This window comes from Ixodes scapularis, unplaced genomic scaffold, assembly GCF_016920785.2.
Source record: "Ixodes scapularis isolate PalLabHiFi unplaced genomic scaffold, ASM1692078v2 PGA_scaffold8__174_contigs__length_109621045, whole genome shotgun sequence".
In the NCBI taxonomy this organism is placed as follows: domain Eukaryota; kingdom Metazoa; phylum Arthropoda; class Arachnida; order Ixodida; family Ixodidae; genus Ixodes; species Ixodes scapularis.
Window position 1 is genome coordinate 70,674,774 of NW_024609883.1, and position 17,882 is coordinate 70,692,655.

General features: G+C 47.9%; 1 protein-coding gene across 2 annotated transcripts in view; it reads right to left on the reverse strand.

Annotated features, from left to right (window-relative positions):
* Positions 1 to 220: 220 nt before the first annotated feature.
* Positions 221 to 17,882, reverse strand: part of LOC120838732 (Down syndrome cell adhesion molecule) — a 56,294-nt gene continuing 38,632 nt past the window's right edge. Inside the window, exons 6-15 of one of the 2 annotated variants that reach the window (XM_040208774.3) lie at positions 17,316 to 17,464; positions 16,346 to 16,468; positions 15,116 to 15,280; positions 14,342 to 14,412; positions 13,247 to 13,478; positions 12,463 to 12,561; positions 11,176 to 11,364; positions 9,694 to 9,846; positions 8,472 to 8,611; positions 221 to 395 (exon numbers count right to left, since the gene is read on the reverse strand). In XM_040208774.3, coding sequence (XP_040064708.1) covers positions 345 to 395; positions 8,472 to 8,611; positions 9,694 to 9,846; positions 11,176 to 11,364; positions 12,463 to 12,561; positions 13,247 to 13,478; positions 14,342 to 14,412; positions 15,116 to 15,280; positions 16,346 to 16,468; positions 17,316 to 17,464 — 1,372 coding nt within the window. In that variant the 3' untranslated portion in view covers positions 221 to 344. The remainder of the gene's footprint in view (positions 396 to 8,471; positions 8,612 to 9,693; positions 9,847 to 11,175; positions 11,365 to 12,462; positions 12,562 to 13,246; positions 13,479 to 14,341; positions 14,413 to 15,115; positions 15,281 to 16,345; positions 16,469 to 17,315; positions 17,465 to 17,882) is intronic. The other variant, XM_040208775.3, reaches the window with a different exon arrangement.

The window sequence follows — 17,882 nt, forward strand, 5'->3', positions numbered from 1 at the left end:
CATTGTACTGGGCCGAGGGCTGGTCAAGCTTCCTTTGGGGCTTTTATCCTTCGCTCCACCATGCTTCATGTAAATAAATTATTATTATTACATGCTGTATTTTGTAGGCTTAAATCACGGGGCCGCTCTAGCGCGATTTTCACACTTGCCCTTGTAGCCTACCGTAAAATCACTTGCACGCATGAGCAGGGGTCTTCCTTGTCTTCGATGACGGGGAACGTTTTCTTTTTTTTAATTTTATTGAGATCCATATAACTTTCTGTACATCAACAAATCAGACGGCCATGTGCCGTCACACAAGGCACTTTGCCGATCCACGCCAGAAACCATCGCGAGCCACGCTGTCAGGAACGGGAGCTCGGGTCGTACACGTTGGTGTACCCGTGGAGCGTTGCCTGCAGAAAAACAACACACCATCATCATCATCATCATCATCATCGTTTATTTTCCTGAATGACTCGAATAGACTAACACGCGGCTCTGACGTCGTGCCGCGGTGGTGGCGCTGCTGTCGGTATGGCACATGAGCAGAGGCTTCAGCTCAGGCGAATCTGGTTTGTGTGCACCCGCAGCTCACACACCTGATGTAGGCAAACGCAGACTTGTTTGTAAACGGCTCGTTGGCCTAAATATATCGAATATTATCAGAAACCCAATGTTGAAAAAGGCGCAGTAATCTTGTTAGGGGGAGTTATAGAGGAAGAGGGTATAGGGGCTGCATTCTGTAAATATATTAAAGTCATTACAGGGCTTTAGTAGATCGTTCCGACAGCTCCGAAAACGATACCCGGTACTCTGCCTTTGCGCATGCATCGTATCGTTTTCGGATATCGTTATCGGAGGTATCCGAACCATCTACTAAAACTTTCTATATATAGAAACAATCTGGTCAGGTAATGGATTCCCCTTTTTTACACCCATCGGTAATCAGAGGTCGGCATTTTAGGTCACCCTCACTCACCCTCATCTTCACAGCCACACCCACTTAAGCCCCTCGATCACCCTCACCCTCACAACTGCACTCACCCTCAGCCCCTCACTCACCCTCATCTTCACAGCCACACCCACTCAAGCCCTCGATCACCCTCATCCTCACAGCTCCACTCACCCTCAGCCCCTCGATCACCCTCATTCTCACATGTCACACTCACCTTCAGCACTTCACTCACCCTCGCTAAACCTCAAGTCCCTCACGCACTCATGGCCCTCACACCCCTCACGCACTCACCTCCCTCACGACCCTCACGCACTCACGGTCCTCACTCAGCCTCCCCTCATGAATCTTCTTGGTTCAGAAACTCACTCACACTCACCTCACATCTGAAGATGAGGGTGAGTGAGGGCCCTCATGAGTGAGGTTTACCGAGGTAGGTCGGTAATGTAGACATTTGGTAAGAGACAATGGAAGATGAAATCGATAGACTTTAGAAGCTCGGGTCACAGAAAGTCCGGCGTCGGTGGGACCGAAGAATTCCATAATGCACTGCGCGCCGCCACGTGAGATGTCACACGTGACGTAACGTCAATTTCCCGCCAAATTTAGCGGAAAATTTTCCCGTCAAATTTAGCGGGTCAATAGGGATTATGACGTCACAGCTCACTGACGGCACGCGTCACAAGTGGCACGGCTCGGTAAAAACGTGGCGTCACACGTGTGACGTCACGCACACACGCCTTCACGGCTTGGGAAAAAGCGCGGGTTTACATTGGAAGGCTTTGCGAACAGTGCCCAATACCCCCCCCCCCCCCCCTTCCCCCCAAAGTTTTTCATATTGTAATTTTAGCAATAAAAAAAGGGTGTTTTCATGATACTAAGGCTCTCAGTAATGCTGAAATACAAAGGAAACCAGACTGAATATACAGAAGTCCATCGCGAAGGCATGTCATTACAAACTTATAATGTTTTTGATGCATGGTAATTCTAACCACAATTCGTAGAAAACGCAACAGTCTCCACTGTCACCAACTGTGTACGTCCTTAAAAATATTCTTTTTTTTATGGCGTTAGTTGTCTTGAGTTTGTTGTACTGTGCGAGTCTCGTGTCTCAGAAAACCACGGCCACTCGATTCCCCCCCTAATCGAGTGGCCGTGCAGAAAACCACGCCTGCCGATGTTTTTCCGAAAACAAAAGAGCGCGCGTGAGAGGAGAACTTCTCCCATTTTCCGTGGGGGCGCTGCACATCGGTGAGCGGTCTTGTGAGCTGAAAGCTATACTCTGCTTCACCTTATGTTGTACCGCAAGAAAGGCTGTAAGCGCGAGCTCCTTGCTTTGGGGCAGATCTCGGCGGCACTAACTCTCGTGCATTGAGGGCAGCTGTCAACGCTATGAGCTCGCGCTTCCAGCCTTCGCTGCGGTACAACATAAGGTGAAACGGAGTATAGAGAAGGCGCCCAACGCGCTCTTGCTCCGCTACCAAGATAAAATATCTGCCTGTTATTGGCTTCGCCGATACCGAGGAGCTGCCGCGGTTGCAGAAGGCAGCAAAACTCGCTTTCCCCCCACCTATGCACCGCTATGCACGGCGAAAATATCGCAGTGACACTCTGCGCTCGCGTGTGTGGTTTGTGTTGGCATTTTGGAAGCTGCCGGAAATGTAAATGCGCGTTCTAGTTCTGAGTGCCAGACGGCGACGAAATGTGCCAACTCCACTCGTGAAACAGGAAATCCTGCAGTCGATGAAGTACAATGAAGTCTATTCCGAACTTGAGTTCGCACCGCTGACTTACATGGCTGGCTACTTGACCTTCGTTTGCGAACAAAAGGTGACCATTTTTATTTGTAGAAATTGTCGTAATTTCAAAGTAATTAGCTGAAACATTCAACCTAGCAAAGCAATAAGAATTTCTCAGTGAAAGCAAGGAAGGCCTAATGTGTAGAACCCGCTAAACTTTGCAGGTGACGTGTCCTGAATGCAAGCGCAACTTAAGGGAAATGCATCACATGACGGAGCATATCAGTCCATGTTTAGCCTTGAGCAAGGAGGACTCAGCTATCCACGACCTGAAGCTGTCTGGCTGTGCAAGCTCGTCTGCACCTTTGTCGAGGGGGCTCCACAGTCGGCAGAGATTCGTGGTTGTGGAAGGATTTGCAAGGTCCTCCCGAGCGCTGTGCTTCCGCACCTTATGGACTGCCCGCTGATGTGGTGTGTTAACTGCCGAGACCCCTACCACAGCGAAGAGCCTCCCTGCGAGCTCTTTCTCAGAAAACACCTCAGACCTTTTTTGGCAAACTGGGCTGGTGACCTAAACAGCCCACTAGAGAATATATTGAGGTTTTCGCGGAAGCCTCTTTCCCGAAAGGTACTACGCTTGTGAACTATATAACTCCCTCGGTCTGTTTTTTTTTTTTTTTTTTTGTGAACAATGAAGTTTATATTGCTGAAGTTATGCACGCGGAATCTGATTTTATATTGTCCTTCGCAGATGTTTAAATGGCACAGCTCGCGCGTGCTCGAGCGTCGGTTAAAACGGGAAATCATACGGCCTAGCTATATCCAACTATAACTCCTATATTACAGTAGTAATAGAAACGGGGCAACAGCTACGGGAACAAGAAAACGCCAATTCGCTCATACTGCCAGCAGAATGCAGCTTTAACGCGCAGCCTGCAGCTGAGTGAGCGTTTCGCAGAAAGAAACATGTGCTTTTATTCTACATAGATTTGTCACACCATTCATGCAATCTGGCACTCGTTTCAATTGAGACTTTCGCCTTCACGAAAAAAAAAAAAAATATCTAAATAGCCACACCGGGCCGGGCCGGGCGGACCGCTCTTCTCTCACTATATTTCGTCTTACCTTAGCATGGACTAACCGCGAACGCTGTGCTAGCGCGAGCGGCTAGCCTTTACTGCCTTCACTGGAGCACTCGCTGCACGAGCGCTCATGCGGCCGCCGAGGCTTCCTTCGAAGCAACTATCTCGCGCTTTTAGCACGCGCGGCTAACAAGTACATACTAACGTGAAACGAAGTATAGAGTTCCTCGATATGCTCCCCCGAAAGGAACTCTATCTCTCACTAAAGCCCCTTGATGTGTTTACGTGTCTTGCAAGTAGCGTCAAATGCGCGAGCGCACGAGGCCCATGTCTCGAGCGGCCCCTGGAAGCAAATGGCGGTGCAGCACTGAAATGAGCGGCCTTTGGAAGCGAATGGCGGCGGAGCACGCGCTCGCGGCACGTATCTCGCGCGTTTTCACAACAATGGTTGGCGGTACTTGTAAAAACGGCCTTTATCAAGGGGCTTTATCTCTCACCGATAACGAGCGCCACGGCTGGCGCTGCGGGGTAAAGTAGAACTATCGCTCTCCCCGGCGGAGTGAGGCATACGGCAGGCCGCTCCCAAGGGGAGTCCTAAACGAGTGGCCGTGACTTTAGAAACAAACTGCCATTGATTTGGTGAAAAAAGGATAGATCACTGTGACTGCGCGGTCTAAGTATTATATTTACGAAATTGTCGTTAAAAAGTTTCGCCAGAGAGACACAGTCTGGCCGTTTACAATTAGGTCACCTAGCACATGGTTGAAAAACACCGAGACTGCGGGTAAACGACACAACACTAAATAGTGTGCAATGTACACCAGATCGTTTGCGACCTTACATTCTCTTCAGGTCACCTATTTGTTTTGAAATTGTCTCGCGGTTCAGAGCTTCATTAACTTTTTCTCCACATAATGGCAAGTCGCTGTTTCTCAACGTCATGAAACATTTCTTTGTAGACTCAGATTTCGCTTTTCGCAATTCAGCGGTTAGCTAGTTTTGAAATTTCTTAAAGATGATAAGTTTGTTTGAATCCCGTGAGCTTAAAAACGCCTTATATAGACGGTATTTCTTTTGCGTAATTTTGATATGGACTGGGGTAACCCTAGGTTTTCTAATTTCCTTTGATGCAGTAACTGTTATTTTCGGAAAGTGCAAATCGTAAAGCATCTTGAATGTTTGAAGAAACTGATTGTATGCATTGTTTACATCTAGGTGGGAATAAAGGAAGTCCCACCATTGGCTTATTACGGCCGTACAAAATGCGAGAATACTAGAATTTTAAATTTTCTGAAATGTTATTGCATTTTTTTATATTTATTTACCTGTTTCTTAAAATCGTGTTTATAAAATGACTGAAATATTGAATTGTGGTCACTGATGTCACAACTTACTGTGCCAGCAGCTTTAATGTCTGTATTAACATTAGTGATAAAAAGGTCGATGGAATTAGAAGTAGATAGTGTTACTCTAGTCGGAGACGAGATGTCATTTCTAAATCCGGCGGAGTTTAGTGTAGTCGTGAGTGGTAAAGTATGAACCGAATTTTCAAGTATATTGACGTTAAAGTCACCCCCCCCCCCCCCCCCCCCCCGCCCCCCCAGGATTAAATTATACTCATTTACTGACACAAATCCAAAGAATTGCCCAAGAAAGATAACGAAGTTTTCAAAGTTTGCCGCTGGCGGGCGATATAAAACAGAAAATATATTTTTTCTTGTCTCATGATTAATATCTCGAAGTCGCTTCTGATTTTCGAATAACTATCCAGTAGCTCCACATGAATGTTATGTTTGAGGTAAATTGACACACCACCACCACGCTTATTACTACGATGTAAAAAGTAATGTTCGTAACCATCTAAATGAAGCATTTCAGCGTCTTGCTGATACCATGTTTCAGCAAACATAATAGTATCAAATAATGTCTGAATTTCATCGAAAAGTGAAAAAAGGTGATCAAATTTACTTTTATAGACCGTGCATTCAAGTGAAAGATCGTTGTAACAGATGGGTGTGTAAGGTGCTTACTGATTTCGCTAGGCAACACCTATCCCACGTACTGCATCAAGAAAAAAACTAATATGCCACAGAGGCACCGATTACGTTCACTAATCTTAACAAGGTCCGCTTCGCTAGCGATGGTGATGACAGGTGCATGTTCAGCTTTAGGAGCGAGGATTTTGCCATTTTGTACCCAGACGAATTTCCAATTGGATTGCGCCTCTTCGTTACTGCCATTCCAAGGATTCGTTTGAGAGTTGCGCGAAGAAGTTATTTCGCAAAGATGGGTGCTTGCGAAGGAACGCCTACGTCTGAGTGTATAAGACGTTTCTTTTTTTGCTTTTCCGGGCACCGCGTCACGTTTCTTTCGGTTTATAGACTGCACAATGATGTTGATCTTCTTGGCGTCTCGAGTCGGTACGCGATGACATGCGGCGATATGAGCACGCGTGATCGGCTCGTCGATCGCACCCCCCCCCCCCCCCCCCCCCCCCAGTTTATCAAGCATATCGTAAAGGTTTTCCTAATTGCGCTTCTCAACTCCCTTTATCACAATGTTTCCGTTCCTAGAATACTTTTCGTAGTGTGTTAACCATTCCCTCGCATTTCTTTAGTTCTTCCTCCATTGCATCACACTTTAGGCAAAGATCTGCGTAGTCCTTTTTCAGGTTTGTGTTTTCTCTCATGGCGGTTTGAAAGTTCCCCCTGATTTCTTCAAACGTAGTATTCATGAAGGTCATACTCTCTTGCACACCTTTCAACTCGGTTCGTATTACACCGATGTCTGTCCGTATGGGTCTTCCAAAGATTCACGTAAATTCTTAAATTCTTGATGATGAAATGGGGTTGAATCACCCGCTTAAACGGGTGATTCAACCCCATTTAAGCGAACACTCTTGTGTGAAAGGACTCCGAGGCGGTTGTCATCCGAGTGTTTTTCAGAGTGCAGCTCTTAGGCGCCCGTTTCGGGCTTGAGCGGCGTCGCCGTCGGCGTAACCGCACGGTGCATTATGGATAAATTTCCCCGCTAAATTTAGCGGAAAAATTTCCCCGCTAAATCTAGCGGACAAATTACCCCGCTAAATCTAGAGCAAAAATTTTCCCGCTAAATTTAGCGGAAAAATTTCCCCGCTAAATCTAGCGGAAAAATTTCTCCGCTAAATCTAGCGGAAAAAGTTCCCCGCAAGTCTAGCGGAAAAATTTCCCCACTAAATCTAGCGGACAAATTTCCCGCTAAATCTAGAGGAAACATTTCTCTAGGGGGTCACGCGGCCCTTCCCCCAGGTCACGTGACACCCCCCCCCCCCCCCCCCCCGGGGTCATCCCCGAGGTCATGTGACACCTCCGAGGTCACGTGACCCCCCCAGTACACTTTCCTACTGCTCCTCAAGAGCTGCGCTCTAATTCGGTGTTACAGGGAGTTGTAAACGGCTTTCACTTTTTTCTTGATCACATTCTTTTTTCTTGCTTTGTGGCACAACAAATCACCAATGAAGTATTGAGAGCACGGTCTTAGATGGCTATGTCAATTGACACCCCGAATGAAGGAGATGCATCTTGCTACTCGGGTAGTACGCATGGTGGTACACACATCTTTGGTGTTTCCGATTTAGAAAGATTGATTTGATATTAAGCCATTCCTGTTACTCACCGTCAGTTTCATTTGTCTGCATTAACCATTTGCAGAAAGAATCATCACAAGAAAATCATTGCTGGACTTCGCTGTAAGTTTCATCTGGCCAGCAAAGCAATCGTCGAGCTATCAGAAAAGCATGAGACTACCTTTCATTCCATCCTGTTCGTGTCCAGTCCTGAAGATCTTTTATGCAGTTGTAAATAAATATATTAAATGCTGCTGCGTTTTTACACTCTCAAGAAAAAAGGTTGTAAAAGGGTGTATACGTTACACCCTTTGTCCCATATAATACACCCCAAAATTTCATTTCGACGTACTGAGCCCTATAGTCGAACAGACGACCCCAAATTTTACGAGGGGCTTGATAACGGTGCAATACAACTTTTTAAATAGCTAAAGTACGTATCAAAGACCACATAAATAAGACACCGAGTGTTTACAGTAAAGCCAAGAAAACCCTGATTTTTTCTTAGTCAGTAAAATGTACATTAGCTATTTTAATAAGTTGTACCACACGGCTATCAAGTCCCTTGTAAAATTTGAGGCCGTCTGTTCGACTGCAGGGCGCTGTACGTCGAATTGAAGTTTTGGGGTGTGTTGTATAAGAGAAAGGGTGTAACGATACACCGTTTTTACACCCTTTTCTCTTGAGAGTGTATGGCGGCCATCTGCATGGTTAAAAAGTGTAAACAAAATAACAACAAACAATTCCAGGGGCTCAATGTGATGACAAAAATAAGCGGCTAAGCTTTAAGCAACAAGGTTCGACACTGCAAAGGCAGGACGGCACGGACCACCCTTGTCGAGTGAATTAATAGACTGTTTAGGTATTAAGACAACGTCAAGATCGCGCTATGCGTGCACTCATTGTATACAGTGTCTTCTCATTGCCTCCACTATACTCACAAAGCCTGGCAGTTCGATGACGGAGCCATAGAGTGTCCGGTCGCAGGTTTGGAGCGCGAGGATCTGCTAGCACAGAACGTTTCTCGGGGAGTCTGGTATTCAGCGCACAGCTTTTGCAGCGGCGAGGACCCGAAAAATTTGCTACGACACAGAACAAAGACCGCTTCTTACGGTGCGTGGCAGGTCTGACGCGTCCCACGGAGTGTCATAGTTGTCGTCGAAGACGCGGGGGTCATGAACCCACCGAGGACTGTACGTCCCAGACAGAGAGGGTCTGGGCGGCATGCTCGAAGCAAGCTTCGTGCGACGACCTAGAACGGAAAGTCAACTTTCTGTGGTAACGCAGTCAAGCGCTCGTGCACAATGAGCGCCGATCAAACCTCTGCACGCGCGTGCACTCCTCTCCCACAGAAACCTTTTGTTGTTTTCTTTCACAAACATCACTGTCCGCACACGTGCTAGGTCACAGCCCAGCATGCGTGTGTACGCCGCTTCGGAAACCAAACAAAGCACATGAAAAAATGACACTGGTCAGAGGCACTTTTCTGGAGCAATGTATGGGAACACACGCCCCGCGCGCTTGCGTGGAAGCAACCATGCAGTCTATGACGAGACAAGATACGCAGAGCTTCTCGTTTGGATGTCCAGCTTTTAGCGCACGCCCTCGTTGTCTTCCATCGTGCTTTTGTTGCGCATGCTGGAAGCTCACAAGACACCCAAGTGTTATCGAAGGCACAAAACTTGGGCGCGAGTCGTCGCGACCCCACTAATCTACATCCTGGTCGTTCTTAAGCTGTCAGGGGCTTGTTGCAATATAAAATCTTCAGTTAAAGCTCTGCCTCCAGCGAGAGTTTTTTTATATTCACTAGAAGAGCAGGGAGGTTTTTCCGTCGTCTCGCCTCCAGCGCGAACTTCGTACCTTCGATACCCCTTTCGCGTCTTGGGATGCTTTTGAGGCACAACCAAAGCACGACGGACGGCAAGGAGCGCGTGTGTTTGATGCGGATCACGGTGGAAGAGGTGTCTGGACGGCACTCCCTCGCCACGAAGAAAGTGTGTTAAAGGTTCGCTCCAATTTCTGACAAACGCCGTGAGATGGCGCAGTGTGACAGGAGCTCGCGAGGAACCGTCCTTTTTGTTTTAGCGCACATGTTTTCAAGGCTGCGAGGTGCAAAACCACATCTGCGAGAGGAGCCCTAACTCGACAGTGCTCCGGGAGACGCGCGAAGCCCGAGTGAAGTTTCGACGCTTTTTCTGGCCTTTTTCTGACACAAGATCTCTTCTTTTACCGTGATTCGGATCTTGTCCTGCGGATCTTATCTTGCAAAATACTATATTTCAATCTTATCCGTGTTTTGTATAAAAAAAAAGAGGAGCGAGTATGGCGGCGTACCTCGAATGATCCTGGCTCTCTTGACACACGCCCAGGAGATGACTATGGACAGTGTGACCAGGGTCACGCAGGCGATGATGACGATGAAGAAGTAGCTGCGCATGTAGAAAGGGCTCTCCTGCTGCAGGTTACCGGACAGGAACCGGTTGGTGACTGCAGTAATAAAAATATTATGTGGCGGTCAGTAACAGTTAGCACGTTCAATCTCCGATTGTTCCTGTTTTTCTTTTTTTTTTTTTAACAAATAAAAAGCTGTCATCAAATATGTTGCTGTAGTAAAAGGGGGTATTTGGGGCATCATCATAGGTGGTCAAAGTCAAAGTGAAATTTTGGGGGTTTTAAGAGCCAAAATCAACGAATCGCGTTCGGTACGCTCCAGTGAAGGACTGAAGATCCGTTCTGACTCCGAGGACAGTACCGGCCGTTTACACTTGCGTATTCGCGGGCGAATCCTTGCAGGCCAAAAGTGGATTTCGGAGCCTGGTGGCGAATTCGGCTCATCGCTGGCGGAAAATCTGGATAGGGGTCTCTGGCTGATACAGATTTTCCACCAGCGACGAGTCGATTTCGCCACCTCCGAAATCCTCTTAGCGCCTGCGCGGATCCTCCCGCGAATCCTCAAGTGTAACGAGTGGTCCAAACAAACCAAGCCGCAAAACGGGCCGGTAAGAATAAAGGAGGCGGAACCTCCCCCGGCCCATCTCAGCCCGCTCAAGGTTTGCGAGGAAAGTGGACCGGTTTCCCCTGCTTGGCCGAAAGGGCTCTCGGGCGCTTTGCGGCTCTCCGGGGCCGGAAAAAGATGGGTATTTTCAACTTTGGACCGCAAAGCGGGAGACGCAAAACGTCACGTTCACGTGACCACTGACGTCACTCCTCCTCACCGGATTTCTCCGGGACCCGTTTTCTCCTGTTTTGCGACTTGGTTTGGACCGCGCTTAAATGCGCCATCTATAGAAAGCGCCGTGACACCTCTAACAGATTTTTAAAGCTATTTGATTTATTTGAACACGCGCCCGACATGCTCGATCGCCGTCCGTTTTTGGAATGCGGTCCTCAGCTCACATAACGCTCATGTTGGGCCCCTACCCACATGTTTACTTACAACGTGATGGCGTACCTAGCAGACATGGACGTACAAAAAAGAAGGGGGGGGGGGGGGGGGCGCCACGGCCTGAGTTTGCCCAGGGCGTTTGATGGTGCAAGGCCGGCGCTGCCTGGAATCTTATGAAGCGCATACCCGGAATTGCGCTTACATGGCGCCCCCTCCGCAATAAGCCTCTGTTAGATGGCGGTTACCTCGACTGGGATTCCAACCTGCTCACTTGGAAATCCGTAACCCCCGCACCCCCCATGCATCCCGATCCGCAGCAGTTTTCTTGTGTATGTACAACGCGTGTGTTTGCTTCTGTACGCTATTCTAAAACCCGTTAGCTACTACAATGAACCACAGGCTGTCTTGGTTAAAAGAGGCCGACAACTCACATTTGAGCCTGGTAGATTCCGTGATGGAGTTGGAGTAGGCACCCCGACCGAAGCGGTTGTAAGCGGCCAGCCGAAAGCTGTACTTGACACTGCTCTCCAGGTCAGTCACACTCGCGACGCTTGTGGTCGCCGGGAAGTGTTGCAAAGACACTTCGTCCGTGTAGTCCCGTCGAGTCTCCAGCACGTACTCTGTGGATGTGAACGAAAAAAGTGCGAATTCGATTTTTGGCTTACAAAGGGCGTAGAGGCAAAGAACGTTGAAGGGCTGTTCCATACAGAACACGACTCCGTCCTGTACTTTCAGCGTACACGACTTTACGCCCCGGAGAATCGCGCACACACTTCCCCACCGATCCGCTTGTCCATTAATTCGCTTTGCGCGCGCTTATGGGGAGTCGATACAACTTTTGTAGTGAAACAGCAGAAGTCGTGCTCAGGGTGGACAGCCCTTTATGCAGTACAGCAGGGGTGGCAACCTTTTGCTGCAGTGGGCCAAACCGCCGCAAAAGTGGAGACGGAGTGGTCCGAATGGAGACACGGAGATGGGAAGCGGCTGATTCCACCCCCTCCATCTTTCACTTTTATAAACTGATCCCAGTTTATGGAAGTGAAAGATTAAAAGAACGGTAACATAAGTGCTTAAAGTCATATGCGAATGTGTTCTTCGATTCAGACAGGCGTAACGCAAGATTGCTCGAGCCCCCTTAGTAAGATTTTGGGTGCTCAGTATCGATGCGAACATTCACACTAAACTCATAACTAAACGTCGTAAAAAAATTCGGAGGTACTCATCTGTCATTCGCAAGACTCACGTTTTACTTCACAGTTTTGCATCTTAAAAGAGTATGTTCGCAGATATGTACGTGCCGTATCGAACACTTCGATGAAGGCCCCTCCGAGGTTTCGTAGATTTGCAAGCTTTCATTCAGGGACGCCAGCGGAAAACGTAACGAAGTCGTTCGCAGCAAATGCTCTCTTCAATGCAATGTAAAGTATTTCAAGGATTCACCTGTGAACATCTAATATACGTATCTAATTATGTCCATCATTTAGTTCTGAGCTGTACTGCATGTGCCAAAGGCAATTATTTCAAGGATTCAACTGTCACCATCAAATTCGTAGCTAACAACAAATGGCGGATAACACCCTATATGACAAATCTGGTGCTTGGCACATTTTCTTTACGGCATTTTGATCTAATTTAGAAGCTCATATTATTATAATCGTAGACCAATACAGATGACAGCGGGAGATATAGCGACGCATGGCCCAGTTCTCTAAACTTACGCAAGACAGAAGCGTTGTGGGCTTTTGGGATCTTCCAGTTCAAGGTCACCATGGACTCCTCCGTCTTGACTAGATAAAGTGTCGGAGCCGGAGGTGGGTCTGAAAACGCCGACCACAAAGTCATGTCATCTTTCAGGATTCATGTAACAGGAAAAGCTTCACCCTGTTCATGATGAACTTAGCCTCTTAATTAAATCATTGGCTTTGTTGTTTCGACGTCTCTTTAATATGGACACCTCCGTTCCCTAAATAAAGCGTCTATAATGCGAGTAGTGCATCATTAAAAATAATCGATGATACTGAGTTAAACACACTTTAGGGAGCTTGCTCTATTCGGTCATGGTGTTAGTACATACAGTGCCTGAGAAAGTTCCTTCGAATGATACGCAACCCGGTCGGTCGCCCATGCATTCATAGTGGTCCCGAAGCGGCAACAATTACGCCACGGTAGCCGGCGGATCATGCTGTCGGTTGTCGCAAACCCGGTGGTCGGTGGTAGAAGTTCCGGCAAAAAGTACGAACAAACGCGAGCGTCACTGTCATCGCGCTTCCGTGGACTGGAGAGCGTACCACAACTGGACAGGCGTCTGCCGCACCCACCTTCGCTGTTATGCCACCGCCAGAATCGTGGCAAGTAACAAACAGCATGACTCAGCCAGCACGAGACTTCTACGAAGTCATCGGACAGAAGCCGAGGGACCCTATTTGAGGACCTGTTCAACGCACCAGTCGGAGAAGCGTTCATTCGATCTGCGCTGAACTCGAAGAAATGTGCGAGGGGTACCTCCGGAGAGTGTGGTGCACTGCATCTCCCGAGACGCCGGTCCCGAGCCCGCAGAGTTGAAGGCCCTCACGACGAAGCTGTACACCGTGTTGGGGCTGAGCCTCGTGAAGGCCCTGCTCACGTCCGAGTCCAGGGAGACCATCTCGTAGATGTAAGGGGTGCTGTGCGTTGCCTGCTTCAGGCCCACGTAGAAACCTTTGGGCACGCCATTCCACTGTTCTTCGGCGGGAGACTGCGTCGAACACGGATCAGTGTAAAGTGCCTTCATTGAATCCAGGCGCCCTATACAGCATTCAACTTTTACCAACCTACATACCATGCATGCACAGCCGGCGTATAACTCTTATTGTCGACGCGAGCGATCGATGGCGTCGCTGTGGTCGGCCTGCCACGATTGGCCGAATGCTGACGATGACATCAGCAAAGGATTTCTCATCGACGGAAATAAGACTAGTGTAAGAACTTTAATTTATGCGGAGTTTGCGGCGTTGCTTTGAGAGAGCAATGATTTGAAGCTTCCACCATTATATTTAGAAACACCATCGAACCTGTTGTTCGCGAGGTAACCATAGGAGGGCGCTACCACAATATCTGGCCGCCAATAGGCGGTGGCACTTTTCTAGCGTCTCACGCGTAGACTGTGGGAGTTCGGCATGCGCTTCTCTGTTATTTGGAGCCGGTGGCAGGAAGAGAAGGGTAGGGGATCTCTTTCGATTGGCCGGCCTCAAGCACGCGTTCACTGCCTTTCGACGTGCTATTGGCAGCGCGTGCCCGTTTCGAGCTGACGCCGGAGTATCGTCGAAGGTGAAGCTCGCGCTGGAGGCGAGAAAATTTAAAGAGCTTCCTGCCGTTCTCATACTGTCAGTGACTATAGCTTTCTGCACATGCGCAGTGCCTACGGATGACACGTGATCACGTATCGTAGCTATACACAAAGGTCACCGCAATTGCTAGGGTGCTCGCGCTGCCCGAGAGCTATGCCGCAGAGGCATTTCCTAGAGCTCTCGCGCTCACGGATTTTGCTTTCGAATGGAAAGGACGGGAGCCGGATATTGGCGTAGAGACGTAATTAGAGGTGTTTCAAGAAATGCATACCTTCCAAGATAGCTCGATGCTGGATGCATTGACGGGTTCGCAATCGACATCAGTCGGAGAGGCTTCGGGAGCTGCACGTAAGAAATTCGAGCCTTCAACGCGTATGTGGGTGCTCGAGAGCCAGAGTTACGGTGCAGTTTAAAACCCTCTCGCGATTTCATCATCATGAGGTATGTGATTGTGATTGATCGCTAATGCACAAATATACACATGGCCAGATTAAAATGGCGTCAAAAGTAGAGTCCTGTGGTTGAACGCCGTGGGGATACGCAGCCCCTTACAAACATCGGGCTTTCGAGTTACATATCTTATTGAACTTTGAGTTTCGTAAGATTTTATTTTTTTACATTGTCAAGTTTAAGAAATGCATATATATGCACTATGCGTCGGCAGATTTTTCTGTTACGTTTCCAGGGGGATCGGTGACCGACTGGGCTAACGCACACCAGCTCGGAGCACGTGGAGCAAAAGCTCGCGCTGCAAAACCCAGGGATACTGGGTCCGAGCCCCACCCCTGCCCGTTTCGATCTGGATGAGCATCGTACCGGCGTGCGGTCGTGTATCACTACCGCGTGGTGCACGTTAAAGACCCCAGGCTAGCGATTGTACTGCACTGGCTAAATTGGTCATCTAGAGCCAGTGACTCGTCGTAACTTTGAAAATCGCTGACCAACCTACACGCTGTATAAATATCCACACAACTCCAATTATATCTTACGTTCCCAACGCTTTTTTTCGATGCATCTATAGTTTGCAATGAGCGCGGGTGAGTACCTTCTTCCGCTGTGTAGATGATGATTGCGCCGGAAGGCGGACTCTGTCCCACCGTGTTCTCGGCGACCACGAAGGCCTTGTACTGAGAGCCCGGTCTCAGGTTCATCAGCAGCGTTGAGTGGAAAGCACCCGGGACGTTGCTCTCATAAAGAACCTTGTCCAGACCTGCAGTGCAGGTCGAAAGGAACGGAACACGGCGTATGCGGTAAATTTGTGGCCCACGGTGGTAATAATCGCAACATTTCGACAGCCTATCTTCAGTCGTTGCAGACGCGAGCAATAATTATTTACTTGCTCCAACTCCTCGGCGGTAGGCCCATTGCTGCTTCGTTGCCGACCATTTGTAACACATTGGCCACTGTCCCCATATATAAATTAATTTTTATTCATACTTTAAAAAAAAAGGGGGGGGGGGGAACAAGGGAGGAGAAAACAACAATAACATCGTCTTGTTTCTCGTTCCTGCCATGCAAATTAATAGTATTTACTTTATTACCATAATACTACGAACTACAGGTTAGAACTTCACTAAAATTAAGCAGGAACAACCAAGAGGGCGTCAGCGACGGAGCGGTGGTATCTTTAGGATGGGGAAACTGGTGTTCCAAAGCTTCGCGCGCATCCAAAACAAGATCTAAATTACGCGAGTGTTTGGGGCTGTGGGCTCGTTTTCCGAAAGTAGCAGTTCTGGGATTCCAGTGTAACGCAATGGAATGAATCCCACCACGCTTGCATTACAGTGTACTTGTATGAACCACTCCAATAATCGTGTTGCGCACGCCGCCATTTTTGCCTGCTGCGGCACGTGTTCTGAGCATGCGCAGCTGCGCTCTCTTCCGCAGAATATTAGAAAACGCTCACTCGTCCACAACCCAGCAGCTCAGCATGTTTGTTTTTTGCTTGGGTGATAATCATTTAGAAGGTATGCCAAGCTGAAAAATACAAGCAGCAGCTGGTGCAAACATCCACGGTAAGTTCGTCGGCCACGGCATTTGCATCTTCTTCCCCAAATGTCCATGTATTTTAGTGACAATTTGGGCATAAACGTCAGTGAATAGAAAAAAACTCTAGCCCACGTTTGCATCTTCTTCCCCAAATGTCCATGTATTTTAGTGACAATTTGGGCATAAACGTCAGTGAATAGAAAGAAACTCTAGCCCACGTTGTTTAGACCTTGTTACGCGTGCTTGCACAGCCTGGTCGGCTGGGTGTCTTTTAGCGCGGGCTTACCAGAAAGCTTCCAGTGACGTACAATGTAGCGAGAGATGTTGCCGGTGCTTTGAGACCATTCGAGGTGAGCGAACCTGGTGCCCACTTCCGTAGCCTTGAGCCCCCGCGGAGCCGGTGGGGGAACTATACACATATAAAAAAAGAAAAGAAAAGAGGAAGGTAAAGCGATCGTAAATACCTGTAATGTCCCCTGTGCTTCTTAAATGGCAAATGAGAAGACAAATAGATGTCTCAAAGGGTGGCAATTTTCGCAGCATGTTCTTTTTCACGATATAATAAATGTATGAGTGATGAGCGAGCCCCGATGAATAAGTAACTCATACTAAATCAGAAATATCTCTTTTCCGCTTGAGTTGACCTGCAACTTTTTTTTTTTTTTTTTTTTTAACTCAAAATGTACAATATACAGTGCAAGTATGTATAGCAGGGATGTGTGGTTCGGCTAGTGCGCCTGATCTCGGCCGGAAGCCTCAGTATGGCAGAATGCACGGTCAGTTTAACTTTCAGTCAAGTTGAGATGTGCTACGTGCCCTATAGTGCCCGAGCAGCTGAAAATAATTTGCAATTAAAAAAATTATTTGAAAGTACTCCGTGCCCGGGTAATAGTATTGGAGAGGAGATGGAAATATAGGGAGCCCTTGGCCCAGCTTGTTTCCCACAGAGTTTGGCGTTTATCCACCAACACAAGGCCATTGGACTGGATTCTTGGCGTCATCCGCGTCAAACCGAGCACGGGACAAATCTTGGATACGAATGCTGTGCCAGCGAACTGCTGGGACTTGCTCCGCTGACTCAGCCCGACGCCCACTGGAACACTGACACAGCTTTCGACTACGTCAGCCGAGCGCTGTGTCGTCGAAGCACGAACAAATCATGTTGTCGTCCCCACGGGTTTAGTTATCACCTTATTTACTATGGGCACGACGGTCGCATCTGTTTCCCGGAAAGAGATCCAACTGTACGAACTTACAGAGCACAACCAGGGTGTAAACTGCCTCGTCGGCGCCATACTCGTTGGCTGCGTTGCAGGCGTACGTTGCTGAGTCCAGGCTGTCCACGTCCTTGAAGTGGAGGGTGGACGCGACTTCTGTGTCGGAGGATTGGTGAAAGACCTCTCGTCTGGAAGGAAAGACGTATTGGGGGAGTTAACTAGGCAATCTCACAAACCTTACACTGGGACATTTTTCTGTGCTTTTATGAACATATATTTTGTAGCCGTGACCAAATATATTCGGGGGTCGGTGCTTATAGACAGTGTTAATTATGTGGGCCAAATAATAATATTAATTAAAAAACGAGCTTCATTCTTCCGAAAAAGAACGGCCATTTGTTTTTGGACACACATTCCTTGTATGAAATGCTGTTAAATGATTTTATTTTAAACGCTTATTTCTATGCCTAGATAGCATTGATAACGCTTGTTTCAAAGTTCTTGGCGCACTTTACCGATGTTTCTTTACAGTTATCCATTCGTTTTTAAGCGTTAATAAAATAAAATATAGCAACTTTATTCATAAAGGTGGAAAATGTTGCATAT